The 22,943-nt window shown below is 44.5% G+C and overlaps 1 protein-coding gene across 1 annotated transcript in view; it reads right to left on the bottom strand.

The window, feature by feature from the left end:
* Nucleotides 1–18,981: 18,981 nt before the first annotated feature.
* Nucleotides 18,982–22,943, bottom strand: part of CEP85L (centrosomal protein 85L) — a 119,448-nt gene continuing 115,486 nt past the window's right edge. The window contains exons 11-13 of the mRNA XM_075087514.1: nt 22,358–22,465; nt 21,759–21,972; nt 18,982–19,875 (exon numbers count right to left, since the gene is read on the bottom strand). Coding sequence (XP_074943615.1) covers nt 19,712–19,875; nt 21,759–21,972; nt 22,358–22,465 — 486 coding nt within the window. The 3' untranslated portion in view covers nt 18,982–19,711. The remainder of the gene's footprint in view (nt 19,876–21,758; nt 21,973–22,357; nt 22,466–22,943) is intronic.

Raw genomic sequence — 22,943 nt, forward strand, 5'->3', positions numbered from 1 at the left:
TCAGTAACTTACAGGATGAAGGCTTAGGTGCTTAGTGTGAAGTTGTTTGTACTCCTGTTTGATATTAATTTTTTTTTCTTTTAGTATCTTCTGGTCTGGAAAGAGAAAAATTATTGTCAAATAATTTATACATTTCAATGCTACCATAATAACTTCTACTGTTATGTAGGAATTGCTCTTTGTAGTGACAGCCATCCTTAGTGTGTGAAATATTTTATGAATACCTTGAATGAAATGGGCTGAGTGTCTGTCAAGATATAGGCACCTCCATTGCTCTGAATTTAAATGAGATGTCAGGGGAAAGAAACAGACTACAGCTTCATGTGTATTTATAAAAAGAAATCTGGGTCATCCTGCACAAATGTTGAATTTCTTTTTTTTTTTTCTGAGGGAGCAGAGCACTGTGCTCACCCCTGTGGGAGGAACACTTTTCTGCCCTTCACCATTCTTCTTTATCCTGAGCCTCATTGGGGGTCAAAAATTGAGCGAGGGAGAAGAGGTGTCTGCTACGCAAATGTGTATGTGCTATGCATACTCCTGACAAGCTGCTTTTACCTTCTCCCCACTCCCTCCTGAAAAGAAATAAAAGGTAGTGTGCTCCCAGAGAAGGGTATGGTGCTTCCTGGGGAGCAGCTGTGGTGTGGTCAGGAGAGACAGGGATATGGGCCCTGCTCTTCAGCCCAGGTATGGGCAGGACAGCCAGGGCACAGCAGCAAGAGACTGGGGCGGCATGAGGACGAGCTGCGCAAGCCTTGGGCGGGATGCCCACCTCCCATCCTCCCAGGCACAAGCAGTGACCCCTTTCATTAGCTTCCCTGCCCATTCTGCTTTGGAAGAGTGGGATTATAAATAGCCAGCTGCAGTTTAATGTTGAGTTTTTCAGTACAGCTAAATAATAGGGGTCCCTGAACACCCCTGCAAAAAGGGTTGTGGGCTAGGAGGTGGTGCCAAACATCCCTGGAAGCTACTGCACTTCCTCATGGAGAACTGAGATGTGATCATTCCCCACCGTATGATAACCTAAGGTTTGGCAAAATGTGTAAACTTATGTCTCCCGCCTCCAGCGAACAGAAATTCCCAGCAGAAACAGGGCAGTTTTCCTTCAGTGCCAATGTGGTGTCACTGTGAAGAAGCTTTATTTGTGTATGTCCCCCCTCCACCGGCCAGTGCCAGACACAAGCAGGAGCCTGGGAGCGGCACAGGGCAGATCAGCCTGGCCAGCTGCACCCATGTTTGCTGTCAGGATAAACAAGTTTGCGGCTCTTGTTGTGGATATAAATTAGGACCAATGGCTCGTTTTAAATGCTTTTTTCTTGTCTTTGCAAGACAAACAGAACAGCTAACGGAGGAAGTGAATTCCTTACTGCATTAGTAACGTAGCCAATGTGCCCATTACTAGGGTAAATGTTGCTGGTGATTAAAATAGTGACTGGTGATAAATCACTAATAAAGATAAATGTTCATCCAATACAAATGGGGATCCAAGTCCTCTTTTTCTTCCTGTAGAGTCTAGGCTTCTGAATAGTTTTGCTGCATACTCAGGGAAAATTGCAGAGCAGAAATGAAACTTGAAGGCTGCAGAGAGAATCTCTTTTATTGCTGTTATTATTCCCAAAGATGCTTCTACAGCCACGTCTGCACTGCTGACTGAAAGGAGACCAGAAGTCCACCTCTGTGCCTGAGGGCCGAGCTGCAAGTGCACCCGCACTGCTCAGGGCCCGCCCCTGCTAATGGTATGAAGTAGAGCTTGGGAATAAAGCCGGCAGCGGAGCTGAAAGGCTGAGCCTTGTCCCTCTTTTACATAGCAGTCACTTACTTACTGCTACCAGCCATTACAATAATTGCTGGGAGCCACGGCAGGTAATTGGAGAGAAGGAGCATAGTGCATGAATAGTGAATTTTCTTCAAGGAAAGCGAGGGCAACTGAAGAGCCTCTCATGCGTTAAGGCGAGCAGCCCTGGGCTGCAAAAGGCTTGGAGCTGGTGGGGAGGGCCTGTAGGTTCCTCATAGCCCGCCAGGCCTCCCAAACAGCTTTCCATCACAGGAAGGAGCACGCTGGGAAATACACAGGTCCGAGTTTATCACGCCGTATCCCAGCTAGTTTGGCAACCATCCTGGGCGTTTCCACTTTCCTGTTTGGGGCCTTGCTCAGATGAGGATGGGAAACACAGTGAGAGGGCGAGAACTTGGACAGACAGGACAGATCTGCAACGAGAGAAAGACAGTGATGGAAACCTGCAGGCAAAGGTAGATATTTGTTGCATCACTGCTGTTTTCAAACATACCCTTTGTGTCTTGGTGCTCTTTATAGCTGTCTTTTACAGGAAGTACCTCAAGGAGTAGAGAAAGGTCATCTTAGAAAGGGACTTTCATGTTGGGGCAAGTTTAAAAGATGATGATGGCTGATGGTCGCAGTGCGAGTTACTGTGTCCCAGCTGCAAGAGCTGTGGTCTCTCCTTTTGGTGATGGTGCCCCAAGTTCACTGTGCTCCTGCTCTAAAGTTCATCCTTCATTACACTTACTGAGCATTGGAATAGGGTCCTACTCCAAAGGCTCACGGCTGCCTCCAGCCAGCCCAATGTTCAAAGCTTTTTTTTGTGTCGTCAGAGGAGAGTTGGATGTTCACAAAGACAGACACTGCTTGTGGGAATCCCCACATTCACACATCCAGCCTTAGTCTACAGTTTTCAAAACACCAGACTCAAAACATCCATGGTTTATACTTCTAAATTTCAAGGCTTTTCTTAGAGTTGTTGGTGGTATTTTTTCCCTTTGCTCTATCTCCCTTCCTCTCCCACAATGTGCTCTTTTACAGGTGATGACTCCCTGAATGACAGGGGGCAGCTCAGGAAGATCCCTCATGCCTTGAAGCTCTCCCTGAGCTGTAGTGAGGCACGCAAGCATGAGCAATCCTGGCATGTACTGAATGGGTTATCTCTGTATTAGTGATGCTTTTGATGAAACCTCTCTAGCCTATTCCTCTTCTCCCTTTGGGGAAAGAATAGGATCTGCTTGCTAGAAGGACTTTGATGGCAGGATTTTCTTGGCATGAGTGGATAGTCTTTATTCTCAGGTGAATTCACTTTATTGCCTCTTGAATTCAATATGGTATTTCATTAGCTGTGCTGTTGGATGGTTTTCTTCAATCTAATTTTTGCTTCTTTCACTTTAAAGAAACTGTTTGCAATACTGATCCAAAGGGTCGTACCAACAGTTCCTCTTTTCATTCTCCTTGTCATAATTTATATCTTGGTAGCTACAGATGCTTACATACTAACAAATTAACATGACTTCATAGTCATTTATCTGTTTTTTCTTTTGCAATACCTTGCTATTTCACTCACAAAGTTTTCTTCTTCCTGGTCAGTATTCACATTCCCTTACCATTTTAACAAGCAAAGGTACAAGTCCATGGTGGGGATGGACTCCTCACTGGGCAGCCCAGCGATGAGTGCCATTGCTGAATATTGAATTAAAGGTGTTCAAAAATAAAAGTCTCCATTCTGATGATGCAGGCCATCACTAGATTAGCCAATAAGCATTTCTATAGTTGTGCTCCTCAAAGCTGTTCCTCTGTGAAGGAGAACCCAATACTTGAATGGAGCCTATGCTCCTTTCAGCCAGAGGCACTGGGATGTTTCTAAAAATGGACTGTGACACTGTCACCTTTTGCCTCTGCATACTAAGGTTGGAAAGGGTTGTGCTGTTGAATCTTCCTTAGGGGAAGGCCCGACATATTATTCATTAGCTAGCAAAAAGCTTAGTGAGTGACTGTTGCGGTTCAGCCCCAGTCGGCAACTAAACACCACGCAGCCGCTCGCTCTCTCCCCCCACCCCTGTGGGATGGGGGCGACAATCAGAAGAGCAAAAGCAAAAAAAACCCCAAACTTGTGGCTTGATATAAGAACAGTTTAATAATTAAAATAAATCAATAATGATAATATTTGTTATGACAATAATAACAATCATGATAATACAATAAAAAGGAAAAGGGAAAAAGTTTAATAAACCAAAATCATAAACAATACAACCGCTCACCACCCGCTGACTGACACTGCCCATCCCTGAGCCGCGATTGCTGCCTCCCACCCCCGGCGAGCCCCTCCCAGGTAACATACTGGGCATGACGTTACATGATATGGGATATCCCTTTGGCCAGTTTGAATCCACTCTCTTAGCTGTGCCCCCTCCCCTCCCGGCTCCTTGTGCACCCGGCAGAGCACGGGAAGCTGGAAAAGTCCTTGACTAGTACAAGCGCTACCCAGCAACAACTAAAACATCGGTGTGTTATCAACGTTGTTTTCGTACTAAGTCCAAAGCACAGCACTGTGCCAGCTGCAGTGAAAAAAATTAACTCTATCCCAGCTAAAACCATGACAGTGGAAAAGCAATTGATGGGACAAGAAGAAGGTGAATGAGTGTAGGATGCACAGGGATTTAAGTCAGGGTTGGCTTCAGCCCTTGCTTTCACTTTGCCTGTGCCAGGTATGGGCAACAAGAGCACGCCCAGCTCCCTTCCGCTCTTTGGCTCAGGCCAAACTGAGTCAAGTATCCCTTCACCTCTCCCCTTAGCTCCCGCAGTGCAGCAGAGGCAATACGGTGAATATGCCGCTGTGCACAGTGAGTGCCTGGTGTGCAGGCACTATGTATAACCTAGAGGATCTGCAGGAGGTGAGACACTGGCGTGCACTCAGGCTTTGCTGTGCTCCCTTCTGTTGCAAGGGTGTTGAGTAGGAGGAGGGTCGTCAATACTTGGGAAAAGCATTACTAACTGGTAACAAAAATCTTTGAGTCTTTTTTTTTTACTGCAATTGTTGGACTAAGATGAATGGTGCCACCTGCCCATACCTGGGGACAAACCCCTGCTGAGCGTGCTGCTTCTGCACAGCGAGGGCTCGCCAGCCCAAGGGAGCATTTCCTGCTTCAGGCGCATCAGCAGCTATTTGCATGGGGAGTGTAGGAAATACAGTTTATAACAGGGAGTGAATTCTTCATCTGCCACAGTGGAAGACTGGCCTCTAAAATGGATTAATATTCGCAGGTAGAAGGACCTCATCATGGGATTTCTGCTCCCAAGGGAGTGGGGCTAAGATCCCGTGGAGTGGGGTTAAGATCCCATGCTGCTGACACTCAGGTGTGAAACAAGAGGACAAAGTCAACTCCTTTTTTCTTTTTAATCTGAAGGAAGTTAAAAGCACTGTAAACACACCACTTGTGACTGTCATGGTCCCAAGATCTATCCACTTAAACTAATCCTGTACATTTTGTCCTTCATGTTTTGTCCCCATTAGCGCTGCAAATCTGTTTGCTTGGCCAGGATTCTTCCTTGTGAAACTACTTTATTTCTGTAATCCTGATGTTCCTTCTCCTTGTTGGAAATGGGAGAGTGTAATCTGTCCACTGTTTGTCAAAGGATCAAACAGCTGTGCCTGAGCTTTTGAAGTTTTTTATGATATTTTCTAGCTCATTTTCCATTTAGTATTGCACATACACAGCCTAAAGCACCGACAGACCGCTGAACATATGAGCAGGGGCCTTTCAATTAGGAGTATTAAATCACGGAGTAACGCCAGCGTGCAACAGCATCCACTGCTGGTGCTCACTGCCTGTGTCTGTGCCTTAGAGGTGAGCCTACTGTGCTGCAGAACAGGGAGGAAAAGCACTGGGGTCCAGCTTGGAAGGCGTGCTGGGAGCTGCTGCTCTGTAAATTCAGAGGCAGATGGACTCAAAGGGAGAACAGCAAAGGTGGCATCAGCTGCCTGTGGCAGGTGGGAGGCAAACCTCAGCTCCATGCAGCCCCGCGATGTTGAATGATGTTCTCACGTGGTGCTCGCTTCCCAAGGGACTGCTTCCCGAAAAAGCCAGATGCCTGAGCAATGCGCTAGCTTTTTCCACTCTCTTGGTCGTTCCTCTGCAAGCACGTGAGGCAGCAATGCTCTGCCGCAATGCACAAGCACAGGGTGACAATCTCCCGACCATGGCTGAGTGGATCCTAACGTGGGGAATCCAGCCAACCAAGGGAATTCAACGTTTAACAAGTTGATCTGGTACTTGATGAAAGAAAACTTACATTCTGTGCTAGATATACAGAAGAAGGAGAGAAGAATAGTTCAAGTTTTCCTGTAGTAGCAGCGTGAATCCAGGGAAATCATGCTGTATGCAAAAGAAATTATAACTTTTTGGCTGAATTTGACCCTTTGGGTACTAGTTAGGAAACTTTTTAAGGGTTCCCCCCACCCCTTCACTGTATGATGGATGGATTTAGCTTTGTACAGTTCAACTAACCTCAGTTCTGTGAGTAGGACAGTTTTCCTGTGTTACTGATGGTGATGGGGTGATATAGGATTCAGGACAGGAGACACAGCATTCCAGTTTTGCAGGTTGTTTGAAAAACCTCTAATTTATTTTAGCATCTAATTTGACATACACAGTCTTAGGTGCAAATGTTGATTAGCAGAGATGCTGTTTAGGTCTCATGGAAATTTTCAACCAGATGCTTCCAAGATGCTTTCCAAAGGAGCCTGTCTAATCTCCACCTGACATACACATACACCGAGGCACTGAGATGGAGCCACTTGCCCAGAGCTGTCCAGCACACCCCAAACAGAACAGACAGCACCGCATTTGGGCATTTTGTGCCTATTTTCAGGACGTGGTGCCTCTGGAATACATTTCAGGCATGCCACAGATGCAAGGCTGACCTCTTCTTGGCTTGTTTGTGTCAAGAAGAAACAAATTCTTCACTCTGTACATTGAAACAATTCAAAACATTCAAAGTCAGATTTAGAATGTGTAAGTGCAGGGCTAATTAATTTATTGTTATCAGAAGGTCAGTTCACATAAATCTTCTTGTTTTAATTAAAAAGAAACCATGTTGTGTCTTTGCATTAATGTGCATATAATTAATAGTACTATGGGGCTGTGATATCTTCAGTGATTCTTTCTGGACCTGTGTGTGAAGCCCTAAACCTAAGATACAGAAAATGTCACTACTGCTGCTTCAGACTACCTCCCCATGAAACCTCCTTTTATCCCCGTTTCAATCAGTTGGGACTGAATTGCCGCACACACAAACAGTTTACCTCCAGCTGTCCGAGGCAGAGCTAAGCTTTGACTGCTTGCCACGCTCGCTGGTGCAACCCACCTGTCACTGGGTGAAGGCCTCTCCCCTTCCCTTTTCTCCTGCCGTGGAGACCGTATGGAGCTCGCCAGCTCCGCTGTGCTCCCCTGGCTCTGTGTTTCGGCGTCCATCCAGACCTCCCGCTCCTTGTCACACAGTGTGAGGGACTTCTCTCAGGCTACCGGAGATGACCACGGAAAAAAGGTCAGGCTAAGCACTATCAAAATGCAAATAACACAGGCCCTGTAAGGGACCGAGCTGCAAAGCAGGCTCTGTGTGCCTGCGTGTGCATGTGTGTGTGATTTCTAACCATCACGTGATGTTTCAAAAGGACCTATGCAACAAGATCATGACAAGCAGTCAACGTTGCTGTCCTGCCTGAAATCTGGGAGGACAAATTTCAGGAAAACCCAGGCTTTTTCTGATCCACTGTGAATTTGGCCTCCTCGCTTACATGTTAATAAACTGCAATTGAGTTGTAATGGTGAGAATTACAGATGTAAAGACCTCTTCCTCTCTGAGCGGCAGAAAGCCCTAATGATGAGCTCTATAATGCAGCTCTTTAACAACAGCCCACAAGCGCTCAGTGGTGAGATGACACGGCAGCAAACGCTTTACTGCTTCCTTAATCACTCTGCCACAGGCTGGGGAAGAGAAGTGACAATTTCCCTTATTCCTGTATATTCAGCCTGCAATTTCCCTTATTCCTGTATATTCAGCCTAGCAGGCTGGGCTGCGTGCTGTGAGCACCCCGCAGTGCCAACTCTCAGTGTGAGGAGGGTTCAATCAGTGCTTAGCAATGGGAGACGAGGTTGGGGTTTGGTTTTCTTATTAAGTTGCCTCGTATACGCTAAGTGCAACTACTACCTCTTAAAATAAGGAAAAAAGTTCCTTGGAGAAATGTAGTTGCTGTGAAACATTTCAAGAGGGCCCCACAACACGGTACAAAGCTACAGAAAGGCTTTCCTCTGGCTTTGAGCAGTTCGCTTTTTGGCACAGAAGAGCTAACACAAGCTGGCAAAATGGGGAGGGAAAGGTATATGTTGTAAGTACAGAGATCACACATTCAGCCTCCACAGCTCTTGGAATTCAGTGGAGTTTTTTTACTTGACACATGCTTAAGTTCTGAATAACTGTGACCTTTCAGAGTGCTTTACTTCAATTTTGGGGGTCAAGTTGTTTGACAGATGGAAAAAATTGTTAGCATTATCACCTGCAAAATGCACTGAAGTTTTAACTTATTTAAATGAGTGAGCTAAATTATTGGAGCAATGTCTGCCACCCCCAGAGTCTGGGGAAAGGCTGTTACTTGTGAGCGAATGGAAGGTGTACACAAACAAGTTAACAGCAGCACAAAATGTACTTGTAGCTGGCAGAGATTAGTTCATCTTCCAGGTTTGGAAGCTGTTCACTGTAATACGGAGCAATGAAGACTTACCTCCATGGAAGAGGCTCAGGTTACGCATTTAAGCAAGCTGGACATACACAAATCCTTGTGCCCTCTGGGATGCACCCACAGGTGCCGAGAGAGGTGCCTCTTGTCATTGCAAGGGCACTCACGATAATCTTTGGACAGTCATGGCAGAGGGTCCTGAATCCTGGAAGAAAGGAAATGTCATTGGCATCTTCAGAAAGGGCAAGAAGGGATGCAGGGAACTACAGGCTGGTCACTCTCACCTTGGTTCCTAGGAAGGTGAAGGAGCAAGTCACGCTGGAAACTGTTTCTGAACATGCTAAAGACAAGAAAATTATTTGGAGCAGTCAGCATGGATTTATGAAGGTGAAATCATGCATGACCAACCTGACAGACCACTAAAACAAAATTATTTGCTCACTGAACAAGGGGAGAGCAATAGGTGACAGCACCTTGACTCAGGAAAGCCTTCAGCACTGTCTCCTGTAACACCCTCATGGACAAACCAATAAATTATGAATCCTATTGCCATTGTCAGTTAATTTGCCTGTAAGCCTGTAACAATGTAGTTCTTTGCTTATTTAGAAAATAGACCTGAATTTCTTTCCTGAACTAGATGTTCTTACTTTACGTGATCAAGGTCTTGGACTTTTTCTTTTGCTTTGTGAAATCACCACTTGCAATACACATTACAAACTGTGAAGTTTGTTTCATCTGTGGAAATAGTAGAGAGTTTTGTTACCAATTCTGAGCTGCACAAACAAATCTACCAAGGATTTAGAAAATTGTACATAAAATTACAACACTCCAACGAGCTGTTAATTCCCAACGCCAGGCGGCTTCGGCTCTTCCATTATCCAGCAAGTGGTCTCAGTCACAAAGGTATGTTCACGCTGACTGTAGCAATGCCTAAATGCCTTGCTTTGGGCACAGGAATTTGCAAACCCAGCTTGGACATGCAACAAAAGGATTTGTGCCTCCCATTACATGGAGCAAAAAGATACCTAAGCAGATCCACAGGAAACACGACGACGGCTGGGTGCCTCCTGCCCCGTGCCGCACCAACCTGCTCCCAGAGAGGCTCCTGGGTAACAGAAGGATTTGCAGCAGAAGTACCGTCCTGCACTCCTACGGTCAAACATCCCTTTATACACAGCCAGCTGGCTCACACCGATTCCTCCAAAACTTCTGAAGGTCATGGGCAGGATGCCCCCTCGGAAATTCACTCTTCTTCAGTAGCTGCGTAGCGGCCTCTGACTTTCAGCAAGATGCTTTGCCCCCATTTTACCATAGCCTATAATCTTGTAATTAAGGTGCCCTCCTGGGAAGTAGCTGTTATGGATTTGCACCCTCTCAGTCTCTGCAGGAACAAACCCAGGTTCCCCCCTGACAAGGGAAGGGCTTATTTCCTGGGCAGGAGGTCAGCACTGCTCCTCTCACTCACCCCAACCAGCACAGCACGGTGACCCCCAGGCAGCGGCGCCAGGAGCAGCCCACTCCTGGGATGAGCAGCAGGGTTAGTGCCTTTCTTCTGCAGCCTGAAAGGTAGAGAGAAACCCCCTTACTATTTAATTTTTACCCCTCAGCTTCAGAGCTGCTTGAGACAAAGTCCTTTCCAGCTTCAAACATCCTGAATCAGAAAATGAAATCTGATGGGGTAGATAACCTTCTCAAATGCATTTGTGCTATAGCCCAGGTGCCAGCCTGCGGGCAGCAAGGGTACAAGGCTGCTTTTGGCAGGACAGTGATTGCTTCCTTCTTTCGAACCGGTACCAGGAGCTGCTTCCTTGCCCTGCTGATGGACACACCAAACAATGTGCACTTTCCAGGGGAAAATAACAGTAGCATCCCTTCTTTCTTTTGACAATTAAGAAAAGCCCTCATTTAAAATTGCTGATTGCTCTTTGGCGGTGAAAGCATTTCTGCTTCGGACTCCAGAGTCGCTGGAAAGAGTTTAATTCCCAAATGAGGTATTTTAAGGCCAAAGTCTCCTTTTGTTTATGCAGGCTGGGATCAACGATGAGCCTTGAGAAGGTCAAGGCAAAGTTTAACCAATGACTTGGGGTTAATTTTTTTAAAAAAAAGGATCAGCTGTCTATTTGTTCTTACATTCTCAGTATGTTTTGGAGTCAGGCTGCACGTACTTAGTTTAAGGCTGCTGGGGATCCCCATGCTGTTAGCTGCTCTCTCAGCCATTTAGGGTAGTTTGTGTGCTGACCTTCATAGCCACTGCAGCAGCACTTTGGGGAAGATTTGGGACTTTCTGAAAATGCCAGCACTTTGAGAAAATTTTCTTCTTAAATTGGAGAAAATCCATGCATTTTCAGCTCCTTTCACCTGCAAGACACAGATGGATGTCTCTGAGATACCAGAGTCTGAGCAGGCCATGGCTTTTGCTTAAATGCCTTGCAACACCCCATGCTGGGCCATACCCAGCACCAGGAAGGCTGTTAACCTGCCCTGCGTGGCTGATGTCACTCACGCACGCAATTTGGGCTGGATCCTTGCACACAGCTGCCTGGGCAGGGGCCAGCCCGGGTTCTGAAGCTGCCTCTGGCCAGGAGCAAGATGCACTCACTCACCGGTTCTTCATGGTGGTAATTAATTTTTACGAATGAGGGTGAGGGAAAGGGTGTTAGAAAGAGATTGATTACAATCTGCTTTTAATTGAAACGTTCAAACCATAATTTAAACTAAAAATATCCTATTACTTATCTGTGCTATTTCATGGGCACTAAGGCAGCAGGCGATAAATGTAACTAATGATCTGATTGTCACCAGCTTGTATAACGAAGCGTGTCTGGGGGCTGATCAGGTTATGCCATCAATCAAACCCCTTTGCAGCGCTCCCTCCTTCAGCAGAGCTCTCTGCAGGGGATGAGCCCGCACCAGCTCCCACTCTGCTGTAACCTTTATTTTCTCCCCCCCAGAGCAATGACCTCCAACAAGGGGGGCAAAAGCTAGGCTGCAAATGGCTAAAGCTGGGTGATCTTCTGGTCATTGTTGCAGTACTTGAGGGGTGATGTTTCTGGCAGGTGGCTGTTTCGTGGCTTTGACCTGCCAGTAAATCATATTTATCATAATGGAGTTATTGACCAAAGAAGGGTCCAGAAATTGCGTCGTAGCACCCCGGCTCTGACATAAAAAGTACAACAAGGAGTTGTCTGGATTAATGGCAGGCTGAGGACCAGCAATGTGCCATGGTGTAGCTGAGCTTGCAGAGAAGGAAGCTCGATTTGAAAATCCTGTGGGAGCTTTCAAGTGCCTGAACCGGATGAAGACTCGGGGGGTTGTGCTCGAGGCGTGACAGCCACCAGGATGCCTGAGTGGGGTTTTCAAGGGCTGGACTGGGGTGTAAGTGTCAGATGCGAAAGCCTGTCTCACAGCTAGGATTTGTTTGCAGTGGGACAGAGGGTTTTCTCCAGCGCATCCTGCCCCGCTGCGTGGCTGCCCCACAGCTCTGGACTTGCCCCAGGCACCAGCATTGCTTCTGGGCCACCTTAAAACACCAGGCTCAAATGCACCAACGCAAGACCAGCTTCTTGAACAGCTCAAGTGTCCGTGTGTTGGGGGAAGACGGATCATCTGAAAAGCTTGTGTCATCACTCTGATCAGAGCTCCCTCCGTCCCTCCCTGCTGCTGGATTCCCCCCCAAGCTAACTGACACTAAATTAGGCATCGTCCGATTTAACCATTATGAGATCAAAAATAGCGGAAGGTTAGAAAATGCATCAGTCCATTGAGTGCTGTCATCCGCGTTGCCTTTAGAAAGGCATGCTCTCTTGCTCCTGCGAACGGCCACGTCTAAGCAGACAGCTAGGTGTTTCTTCCCTGTCCTCCCCCGGCCTCAAGCCCAGATGTAACACACCTGATCCCTATGGTTAGAAATACAAAACCAAACTTTAAAAAAGTCTGCAAGTGATTGCAGAGTCCTGAAAAATAATTTGGTAAATTAATGAAAGTGGATACGATTACGGAGAGCGTAATGAGTCCTTGCTCCAATTACTGCATTAGCGTCAAGATCTGAGCCAAACGGATGCCTGTAATGTGCCTGCTCCACAACACGGGCATTGCAAGTACCAGCCGTGAAAAAAAGAACGGCAATTTATTTGACATCAGAGAATCATAGCAAAAAAACATATTTTACCCCATTCAAATGTAGTGACTAAAGTGGGTTTTTTTTTTCCCTAATAGTAAATCATTGGAATTGGTAAGTCTAAGGGCTTGTTGCCTCATCAGAGAAAGCAGTCGGTCGCAGATGCAGACATTTTGAACTAATTTTCCCTGCTGGCTCAGTACAACAGTCTTGGGAACCAGTAAGAACATAGAATGTCCTGAGTTGGAAGGGACCCACAAGGATCATCAAGTCCAACTCCTGTCCCTGCACAGGACAGCCCCAAATTCACACCATAAGGCTCATTTGGCTTCACACTCTGCCTCTTCCTCCATGTGCTAAAGTAGGAGGGAGAGAGTTTACGCTTCTGCGATTGAGGCAACAGGCTGCGGTGCCTGTGCCACAGCTAGCCAAATCCTTAAGGAGCTGGATCTCACCGGTGCCTGAAAGGGCAAGTCAGCTTCTTGAGAAATCAAGAAAAGCCTGCCTCTGTCTGAGCCCACACTGGAGCACCACCACCAGTTTTGTGGCTGTGAGGCCAGGGGCCGGCTCCTGGCCCCCCGAGGCAGAGCTCAGCCCTGGGAGCTGGGGCAGCGGGGAACTGGCCCTGCGCTGGGCCAGGGTAAGGGTACGGCTGGGCCCTCTCCCCGCCGCAGGCTGACAGCAGCGGGGCTGTGAAATACCCTCCGCTTTGGCACCTGGGGCCACCACAAAGCTCAGTACAACACACTTGGTGTGGGAGGGGTTTTTGGCATCTCCCCGGCCGTCAGGGACTACTCGTGTTCTCAGTTTTTAATGTAGGGGAGACAAGCTTTTCTCGTACTATATTTGGTTCCCTCTTGAGGAGGGGGTTTTCAGTAAGAAAAGTCTCTTAGCACAACCTTTAGCACTAGAAATCACTATCAGCAACAGACACCATTTTTTCTCAACCAGAACTCAACAGTGGTTTCTTTTTCTTTTTACTTCCTCCAGGCAAACGCTTTCACAGGTACACAGACCAGTAAGTCAGTTTTCTGGTCTATTAATACCCACAGGTTGCATTCTTTGGGGGAGCTGCCAAACCGCTCAAGAAAGAGCTCCGAAGCATTAGCTGAACCGATCAGGTTCCCCACACGCTGAGCAGGCTTCAACTCCATGACTTGAAGCATGCCTTCACCTCCATGAAATTCAGACCTGCAACCTCAAGAAAAGGAGAGAAGCAGCCGCCACCCCCGAAGACAAACCCACGCAAAGCAGGAAGAGAAATATGCACGTACCAAAATGCAATTAAGCATCCTCACTCATAGCATACACTTCCCTTCGCCACTTGGAAATTTTCCAAGTACACCGAACCCATTATTTACAAAACAAATGACCCGGTGTCATTAGCACATCCTGCAGAATTGCTTAATTTACATAATGTAGGCGATCCACTGCGGATTTAGCTGTTGCAAGTTGTCCTCATTCAAGATGCTGCGGCATTACGCGCAGCGTTATGGTTTAAGGTTTCATTTTTAGCCACATTTGGAGCTGTATTTTGTTTGTGGCATAAAGGCAGCAGAACTTTTTCTGCCACTACTATTGTTAGCATCATGATACTTTGAAACCTAAACCTGACTTTGAACAGTTCACAAAAGGTCACCCTCAGGAATCCTATGGAAAGTTGGCATCGGTGCAGCCCTTCACATACATTAATACAGGGCACAGAATGTTTTTAATTGAGCGAGAGGTCCATCATTCAATGTTGTCACAAGGCTGGAGAAAAGCAAGCGACCTCTACCATATATAATGCATCAGCTAATTAAAGTGAATTTCCCAGAGTCTTTGAAACGAAGAGGGAGGTAGCATCGACTTTTGTGCTCTGCTCAGCGCAGTACACTGGGGGAAGAGGGGAACACACCACTCTAAACACAAAGCTCATTCAGCACATGATGCTCCTAACAGGCTCCAAGATTTCTCATCGGGAACTGTCAGAAAAGAAACCATTTTTGGCTGACGCCACTTCTCTCGGCACTCGTGACGGCTCCTGTTACACTGACTAAAAATCCTTAACCTTTGACTTTTCCTCACACTGCGCTAACTTGACGTGGAAGGGAAGCCAACGTTGCTGGGTTGTGCTGGACTACGCTGACCTGTGGTATTTCACGCAGCAGGGATTTTTGACTGTCTTAACTTCTGCTCAGTCTCACCAGCCATCCATTTCTGCTTTCTAATCCAGAATAGTAATTAAACCTGAGGCCCTCTTTTTGCCTCACCATCCATTTTCTTTTTTGCCCTGCGTGACTGGCTTTGGGGCAACCACATGTTCCAAAGCTGATGAATCTTTCAGCATCTTCCAAACTAGCTACCCAAACACTTCTGCCTGCTATTTTGTGCCAACTTAGTCTTTTTGAAAGTCCTACCTGTGACATCTCCCATCAGCATCTGAGATGGACAAGAGCAGCACCTGCCTAAAAAAGCAGCATGGATTTTACAAGGAACTCTTCTCTAAAATCCTTTCCTTACCTTGATAGAAGTTTTTTGCTACCAAGGCCTTGCTTTTTTTAAAAAACAAACGAAAAAACAACTTAATGCCAGGAAGAGAGCTCAGTCAGCTGGTATTCAAGTCCAGGTGGGTGTTGGGAAAATCTTTCTCAATTCCTTTCTTGTCTCCTGCCCTCGGTCCAGCTCTGGTCACTGCCATCACATGCCAGGTATTGGACAAACAAGAAGCATGAAGAAATCACTTTTGTAACAAAATTTATTTTTGCTCTGTCGATACAAATCCCAAACATCAACAAACAAATTCCAGTGGAAAAATACCAGTCATTAACAATGAAAACTTTTATTATTTTTTAATAAATAGAACTTTGGCATTCAAAATTCTAGCTGTAAACCCTACTTTAAAAAAAATTACAAAAAGAGGCAAGAACAACAAGCCTAAAGCTGAGCCAGCCAGTGGCTCCTTTACTTTTTACAATGAACACATTGTGATTAAGTCATGACAACTCTATTTACATATGAGGTATTCTGAGCGGTTCAAAAATTGAACCCAATTTACAAAACTACCAGTCTTCAGGGACTGATCCAGTACATATGTCAGCTGTGCTTTTAAAAGATAGCTCCAGACACTCCCCCCACTGAATTAATGATATACTGTAATTAATATACACAAAATAAACACATTATGATTTGAGTTTCCTGCTCACGCTTCATATTCAAAAAAGCTGCATACTACGACCAGCCTAACATTGAAAGTGTACACCTAGTACCTAGTGTAAGTACTTCCGTTTCTAGACATTATGCGAGAGTTCTTTCTACAAAAGCTTATAAACAAAATATCGGCAGGTAAGAGGAAAACAAGGTGCAGTCATCAGCATCCTAACAACTTATCTAAAGTTCTAGGGCAATATACACTTACTTCAGGCAAAAAAGGCACAAAGGTATGCAGCTGTGGAATTAATATTGCTAATGAGCTACCAGCATATATCATCCCTTCAGATAATAACCACAGATTTGTTTGCAGTCTAAGAACACAGGTTCGTTCAGAAGATCTTTTCCCCACTCATGACAGAACCCATCACATCAACGAGAAGAGCCCAATTACACCTCCAACTCCACCTGCGCAACTTCATTGATACAGACAAGGAAAACTGGAGCAAACTACGCCCATGCGGAGGAACTGCAGCATGCCGCCGCTGCCAGCGCTAGGGCAGCGGGTCGTGCAGGAAGGGGTTTCCTTTCTTCCTCTCCTTGTGCTCTTACCCTGTAAGAAAAATGTCCAAAACCACGTTTGAAAGAAAACGCGGGCAGCAAGGGCAAAGGAAGGAAGGAAAGCTTTTGAAGTGGAAAGGACAAAATTTCAGCTCTTGCAAGGACTTCACGGCCACTGGCAGTTCCGAATGCGGGAGCCCGGGTGGGTGGTTACAGCAATCTCCACAATTTCACACAACTATCACACTACAAAGCTGCACAGCGGAGGTTTGCAACCTAAATCACGTTTACACAACTGAGCTGCGTTACTTCTATAGAGTAAATACATAGCATCATATCTATAGCCCATCCGAAGACAGTTACTTTCCAAGTCTTTTTTCAAAATACATTCAGTATTCAGTACTGAATACAGTAGTTACTGTAAATAACTGCTTAAAGGACTGTATCAATTCGATCTGAAACTCTAACAAAAAAATTACCGTACAAATTTGCCGACAGCCAGAACGGTACAGGGTCCATTCATTAGCGGTTGTTTTCCAGCCCTTGAGATTGTCTAATAGCTACAGCAAGAAGTTGTCATGACTAAATCTAAGCAATTCCAATGTTAACATTCATTAATCAAATCTGTATTAAATATGCTGAATGAGACCACACACACTACATTTTAACCAATTGAACAATCATGCATATCTTAGACGAAGCTTATTCCATTTAGAGGCATCTGTAAACTGATGCATATATAGTAACTGCTACTACTACAACAGGCCAAATTTTAAGAAATCAAAGCAAAATACTGTATCACCATAGACAGTCAATTGGTAATCTGTATCTTTGGCTCATACAACCATCATTTACCTCCCTACTTTAATTTGAGTGAGGCAGATAAACTCAGGGTTTTTTTAAAATCAAGTGCTTTAAAGTCAACATAAATATCACAGGCTCTGTAATAAAAATATTGCAATGCAAGATTACAGCACTGCAATCGAAGTATTACAAATCAAATGGGATCTCCTTCCTGAGGGACTTTCAACTAATACTTTAAGAACATAAAAGCTCCTGAAGTGCTTTACAAATACAAATTACTGATCTCAACACTGCAGTACAGTATCACCATTTAACAGGAGGGACAGCAGAGGCACACCAGCCAAGTGACCAGCTTAATATTTCAAAGTGACTCAAAAAAAATCTCCTGCTTCTCTCCAATTGCTCTATTAAAGTCCTGGTTATTTCCACCAAATTTAGAAAAATGTGTTGCTTCGTAGTTTTTTTTTTATAGATACAACATTTCCATCTAAGGAAATAAAATCGTGCAACTTGGGTGCTTCCTCTCTCCCTGATACTTCTGGTTTATTATCTGAAATGCTATAGCTGCATTCTGATATGGGACAGATGCCATAAACTGGAGACTATTACTTCACTGCAGGGCCAAACCCAACGAACTACACCAAAGGAACAAGCTGAGGCCGTAGTCACGAAAGCCAATACTGTTAGAGGCATAGGAAACGGTGCAAGCCCATCTGTGCAAGAACCTTGTTTTCAGTTTCGCACTAGTATAGAAGTACACCTTCGAATCTACGGAAAGAGCATTGAAATGTAAAATAGAACAGCCTCATTCTTTACCTTGAAGTAGAGACACTAGGCAATTTCACTTGAGATTTCATCTAGATGCTGTTTTAGTGAACCAGTCCGATTAATCTATCTGAAAACACCACATAACAATAATATCAATAGCAACATTATTTTTCACAAACTAGTCCATGTGTAGGTTCAAAATAAACTGTCAAATAAATAAGTCCATATAGCTAAAAAAAATAAATCACTAAATTATAAAAACAACATTTAACGGTAACTGTTAAACAATGAATAGAAAGCAAAACTTCACCAAGTTCAAAGTGGTAACCAGCCTACATTGCTAAACCATTTTTTTTTCAGTTAACATAAATATAATCAGAAAACTGAGATACTAACGCTTTTGCCATAAAAACGTTACCCTAGAATTTACTTGGTTCCAACTGCTAAGCTTTCTAAGAGATTTCTGCTGCTATCCACACTGCAGGTCAGTTGACTGACTTGCATCTTAGTCATGTGAAACTTTCTTTTAACACCATATAGGTAACTGATGCTCATATATTTTCTTAACAGTGTGATTTGAGAGTGGTTTTGCTCTTCACAAGTTGTTTTTTCCTTCAGTTCAATACTATTTTACACCATGCATAACTGTGCAGCTAACTTGCAGTAATGTTCCAGGAAATCAGAAGCATTAATATGTCATCTGTCCCACAGGAGTGAAACAGCACTGCCAAGTGACACTCACTGAATAAACTATGGAACATGATCGCATTTTTTTTTTTAAATGTAATTGCTTCCCACATAAATGGAGAAATCAAGAATTCCCGAACAATGTGGAAAATGTTGCAGTCCTCAGATAACCGAGTACTTAATACTGCTAAGCGGAAACATTCTGTTCTGAGCCCTGATTTTGCCAAGTGCCAAACACCCGTTTTGTAGCTGTGGTAAAAAATGGCTGAGGTGGTTGACAACCTCAACAGAGGCCTTCAGGGAAGGAATATAGACCAGCCACATTCTGAAATGCAGATGACCTAAGGGAAAAATAAGTAAGATACAAACACTAAAACACAGGCTTTTTTTTTTTTTTCCCCCTGACAGCCACGTACTATGCTGCAGTTTCATGCCTTCCAGCTTCTCCGGGTTTGTCACAGACTTCATATTATTGAAAATTCTTACAGTAATGTCAGAGTGCTTAAAACAATTTGATAGCACTATGTGTTACGGACTTCATCTGCATCAAGGAGTTAAAACTTGGTTTTATTCTGCTAAAAACATCGTCTTTCCCGTATTGAATTTTTTAGGCAACTTGAGCAACTACTTTTTGTAGCGCTCCAAGATTGTTCCAATCGTAATTGCTGGAGGGAAGTGCAGTTGTAGAAGCCTCTGCTTTCACCACATACAACTATAGATCCTTCGACCCTCCGTTCTGATTTCAGAACGCAGATAGTGCCATACAAACCCTTGACGAAGGAAAGGACTGAGTAGTAGAAGCACGGCTGTTTTTGATGCTCCGATTCCAGAAACTAGATGAAGTTACAGAATGAGCCCTAATGAAGGAAACAGAGTATCCAGCTGAATCATTCTTCACAGCTTGTTCCAACATTCAGTAGTTTGGAGAAAAGATTTCTTGCCGTTTGTACCACTCTGTTTAAACGATGACTCTCCCCTCCCCACCAGACTCCCCAGATTAAATATTCACAATCCTCAGAAAGATGCACGTGCGGTGCTGTTTGCAGTCTTCCATTATGGCTCCTTAATAGAAATGCAAAGACCTGTGACACAGCAGCATTTAATAAGTCATTTGCTACTAGATGAAATGTCGTCATTGAGTAATGCAGTTGTCCCCCATGTCCTGAGCATAACGGTCCGACATTATAGTCCTTAATTCATCAATATCCTTTCGTAACTGACAAACGTCCAAGAGCTTCTTCGAAAGGGTTTCTGTGCTGTGGTAATTTTCATTCTCTTCAGCTGAACAGCTCAGTGCTACAAAAAACAACAGCCAAAGTTAATGCTCTAGCAACTGTGCTATGTGAATACTTCAGCTAGTCAGTCCCTCTTGAAAAAAGGGGTAGGTCACTTTAACTTAATTACATCTAGACAAATCACACTTTGGTATGATGAAAAGCAAACAAAATGCGGTACTGTGTGAACTTATAGCCAATTCAGAGCTCATCAGCACTTCTCTGAAAGACATGCTTTGCTGTTTGCCCCGAGATCTAGACTTGCTGAAACCTGATGGATCTCAACAGCAGCAAAAAAACCCTGGGTAGAACAGCTGTTTCCTAGAGATTCTGGAGCTTTCTAAAGCCACTCAGCAAGAGGGATAGGTGGCCTTGGGAAACAAGGCCATGTAAGACGATGAGATAGTACTACAGGTAAACTATTCATCCTGCTGGCTGACGATGGTCTCACTGACTTTGAGACTGGCATATTCTGCACTCCCCAGTACTTCAGGTGCAGATGAGCCTATGTGGCCTGTAGTAGTAGCTCTTGCTGCACAGGACACTATACTTCTACCTTTGTACCTTGCTGATGGTCCAGTTCAGCAACCAGTCTATCTGATTAATTCTAATTAACACTCAGAAAGCAATAGAACATGATACATTCAGGGTTAAAAAAAGAGTAATTGTTTATTAAGCTTGTTAAAAGAAAAGACCTAACACAAGTTCACTACGCTGAAGCTTTCTCTGACTGGTTTTAGGGTGTGCTTCTCATTTCCTGGTTAAGTTTAACAGCTTAGTATGTGCTGAAGACTAGATGTGCCATCAACAGTACTGGAGATGGAGTTGCCTGACACTACGCTTATCTAATATACAGAGACACCCTCAGCCCCCAGCCCTAAACCATACACATGTATGTTCAAATAGCAGATGTATATTCCTACCACTTGATCCCAAGTGCTTTAAAACAAAAAAAAGGTGATGTAGCTACACTCGAGTACTGTGTTCAGTTCTGGGCCCCACAGTTTAAGAAGGACAGGGAACTGCTTGAGCAAGTCCAGCGGAGAGCTACAAAGGTGATCAGGGGACTGGAGCACCTCTCTCATGTGGAAAGGCTGAGAGACCTGAGCTCGTTCAGCCTGGAGAAGAGAAGACTGAGAGGGGATCTCATCAATGCTTGTAAATATCTGAAGGGTGGGTATCAAGACAATGGGGCCAGACTCCTTTCAGTGGTGCCCAACAACAGGACAAGGGGCAATGGGCAAAAATCGGAACACAGGAAGTTCCACCTGAATATGAGGAGAAACCTCTTTCCTGTGAGGGTGCCAGAGCAGTGGCACAGGCTGCCCAGAGAGGCTGTGGAGTCTCCTTCCCTGGAGACATTCAAAATCCACCTGGACACATTCCTGTGCCCCCTGCTCTGGGTGTGCCTGCTCAAGCAGGGGGGTTGGACGAGATGATCTGCGGAGGTCCCTTCCAACCCCTACCATTCTGTGATGCACCTGGCCTGCTTTTGCCTCACCTCCCTCATACTGAGTTTACAGGGCAGAACACTTTTGACAGAAAAGCATCCATTATCCTCCGGGTGACTGCAGCGTGTCTCAGGAGAGATGGACACCTGGCAAAACACCTTTCTTTTCTAGACGGATGAACATATCCATGATTGGGTCCACACAAAGAGCCAGCTACCTTCTCTCCTGACTTAGCAAGGACCTGTGTGGTCATACGCATTTAGCAGCCCAGCTGCACTAAAAGCCCAGCGCTTTTCCAGAGAGCTCCAGGAATACGTTTCACACACAACTGCTCCGGCTGCATAGCAAGGGGGCCACTGGCCTGTCCATCTGGCAAGATTGAGCACCACTTAGCTAAACTGTTACTTCTCTGTGTCAAAACACTATTAAGCAATGAAATGACATCATCACTTACATCTGATTCCCAGCAGTAAGGAAAGGTTAGGCTCCTTGCCCTGAGCTCTCTGGGTAAGAATACTGCACAGTGCTTTCAAGTCAAACAAGCAATGGGACATTTCCTTGAACAACTGGTCCGCTATAGGCATCTTCTCAGATACTGGCTGCCTGGACTGCTCCACCTGCCGCATCTGCTCCTTCAGGGAGGCATTCTCTTCCATCAGTCTTTGGTTCTTTGTGAAAAGCAACCAGGAAAAAGGGAAAAGTTAGTTTGCAGCAGGCACTGTAGCAGAAAGTTTCCTGATTCAAACCACAAAAAATATAATTAAAAATAATTAATTTCCATACATGTACTCAGTATTTCTGTACCACTCTGAAGAATGGCAGATAGACAGATTTTACATGGCTATTTCATGTTAGCATTGCTTAGCAGCCTTCACCCCTGAAGTTCTCACTTCCTGAGGTAGGGATGGTATCTATTGTATGTCTGCACAGCAGCCAGCACAGTCAAGGATGTAATTAAGCTCATAAAGCTCTACCATGAGATCTTACAGTCACTCTGTAAGGTTCTTCCCAGCTGGTGTGGTCAGGGGTTGGGTTTCGGGAGTTTTTACTTACTTCAGAGCACGTTTTATTTAACTGTTCTATTGTCCTTTCTTTTTCTTCGAGCTCATTTGTTATCTTCTGAATAATCAGCTTTTCTTGCACAAGCTTCTCTTGCATAGACTAAATTAAATGAAAACACAGGTAATGACTTAAACTTATTGTACTTTATATTGGTACTGACAAAAAATGCATCCTCAGTAAATTTCGAAGTTTCACTTATTTATTGCTTTTGCATTAATTCTTAATTTTTTATTTTCTACCATGTTCCCCCAGTGATACTCAACTGGACCCCAACAGCTCGCTGTATACTAACACAGTTATTCCAAATATCAGTGAAACCCTCTAAATAAGCAGTATCGGTTCAGAAACAAAAAGACTATATGTATGCAAAATGTCACTCCAATATGGAATACATGAGGTCTAAAATAGCCAATTTACAGTTTATGTGTGTAATAGTTTAATAAAATGCAATCTTATTTAATAAATACATTTTAAAAATTGTTTTATTTATAAAACACAGCTATATAAATATACTTTATTTAAATATATAATTAACAATTTTGATAAAATATTATAAAAATATATTTTATATTTCTAA

The sequence above is a fragment of the Phalacrocorax aristotelis genome, chromosome 3 (assembly GCF_949628215.1).
Source record: "Phalacrocorax aristotelis chromosome 3, bGulAri2.1, whole genome shotgun sequence".
In the NCBI taxonomy this organism is placed as follows: domain Eukaryota; kingdom Metazoa; phylum Chordata; class Aves; order Suliformes; family Phalacrocoracidae; genus Phalacrocorax; species Phalacrocorax aristotelis.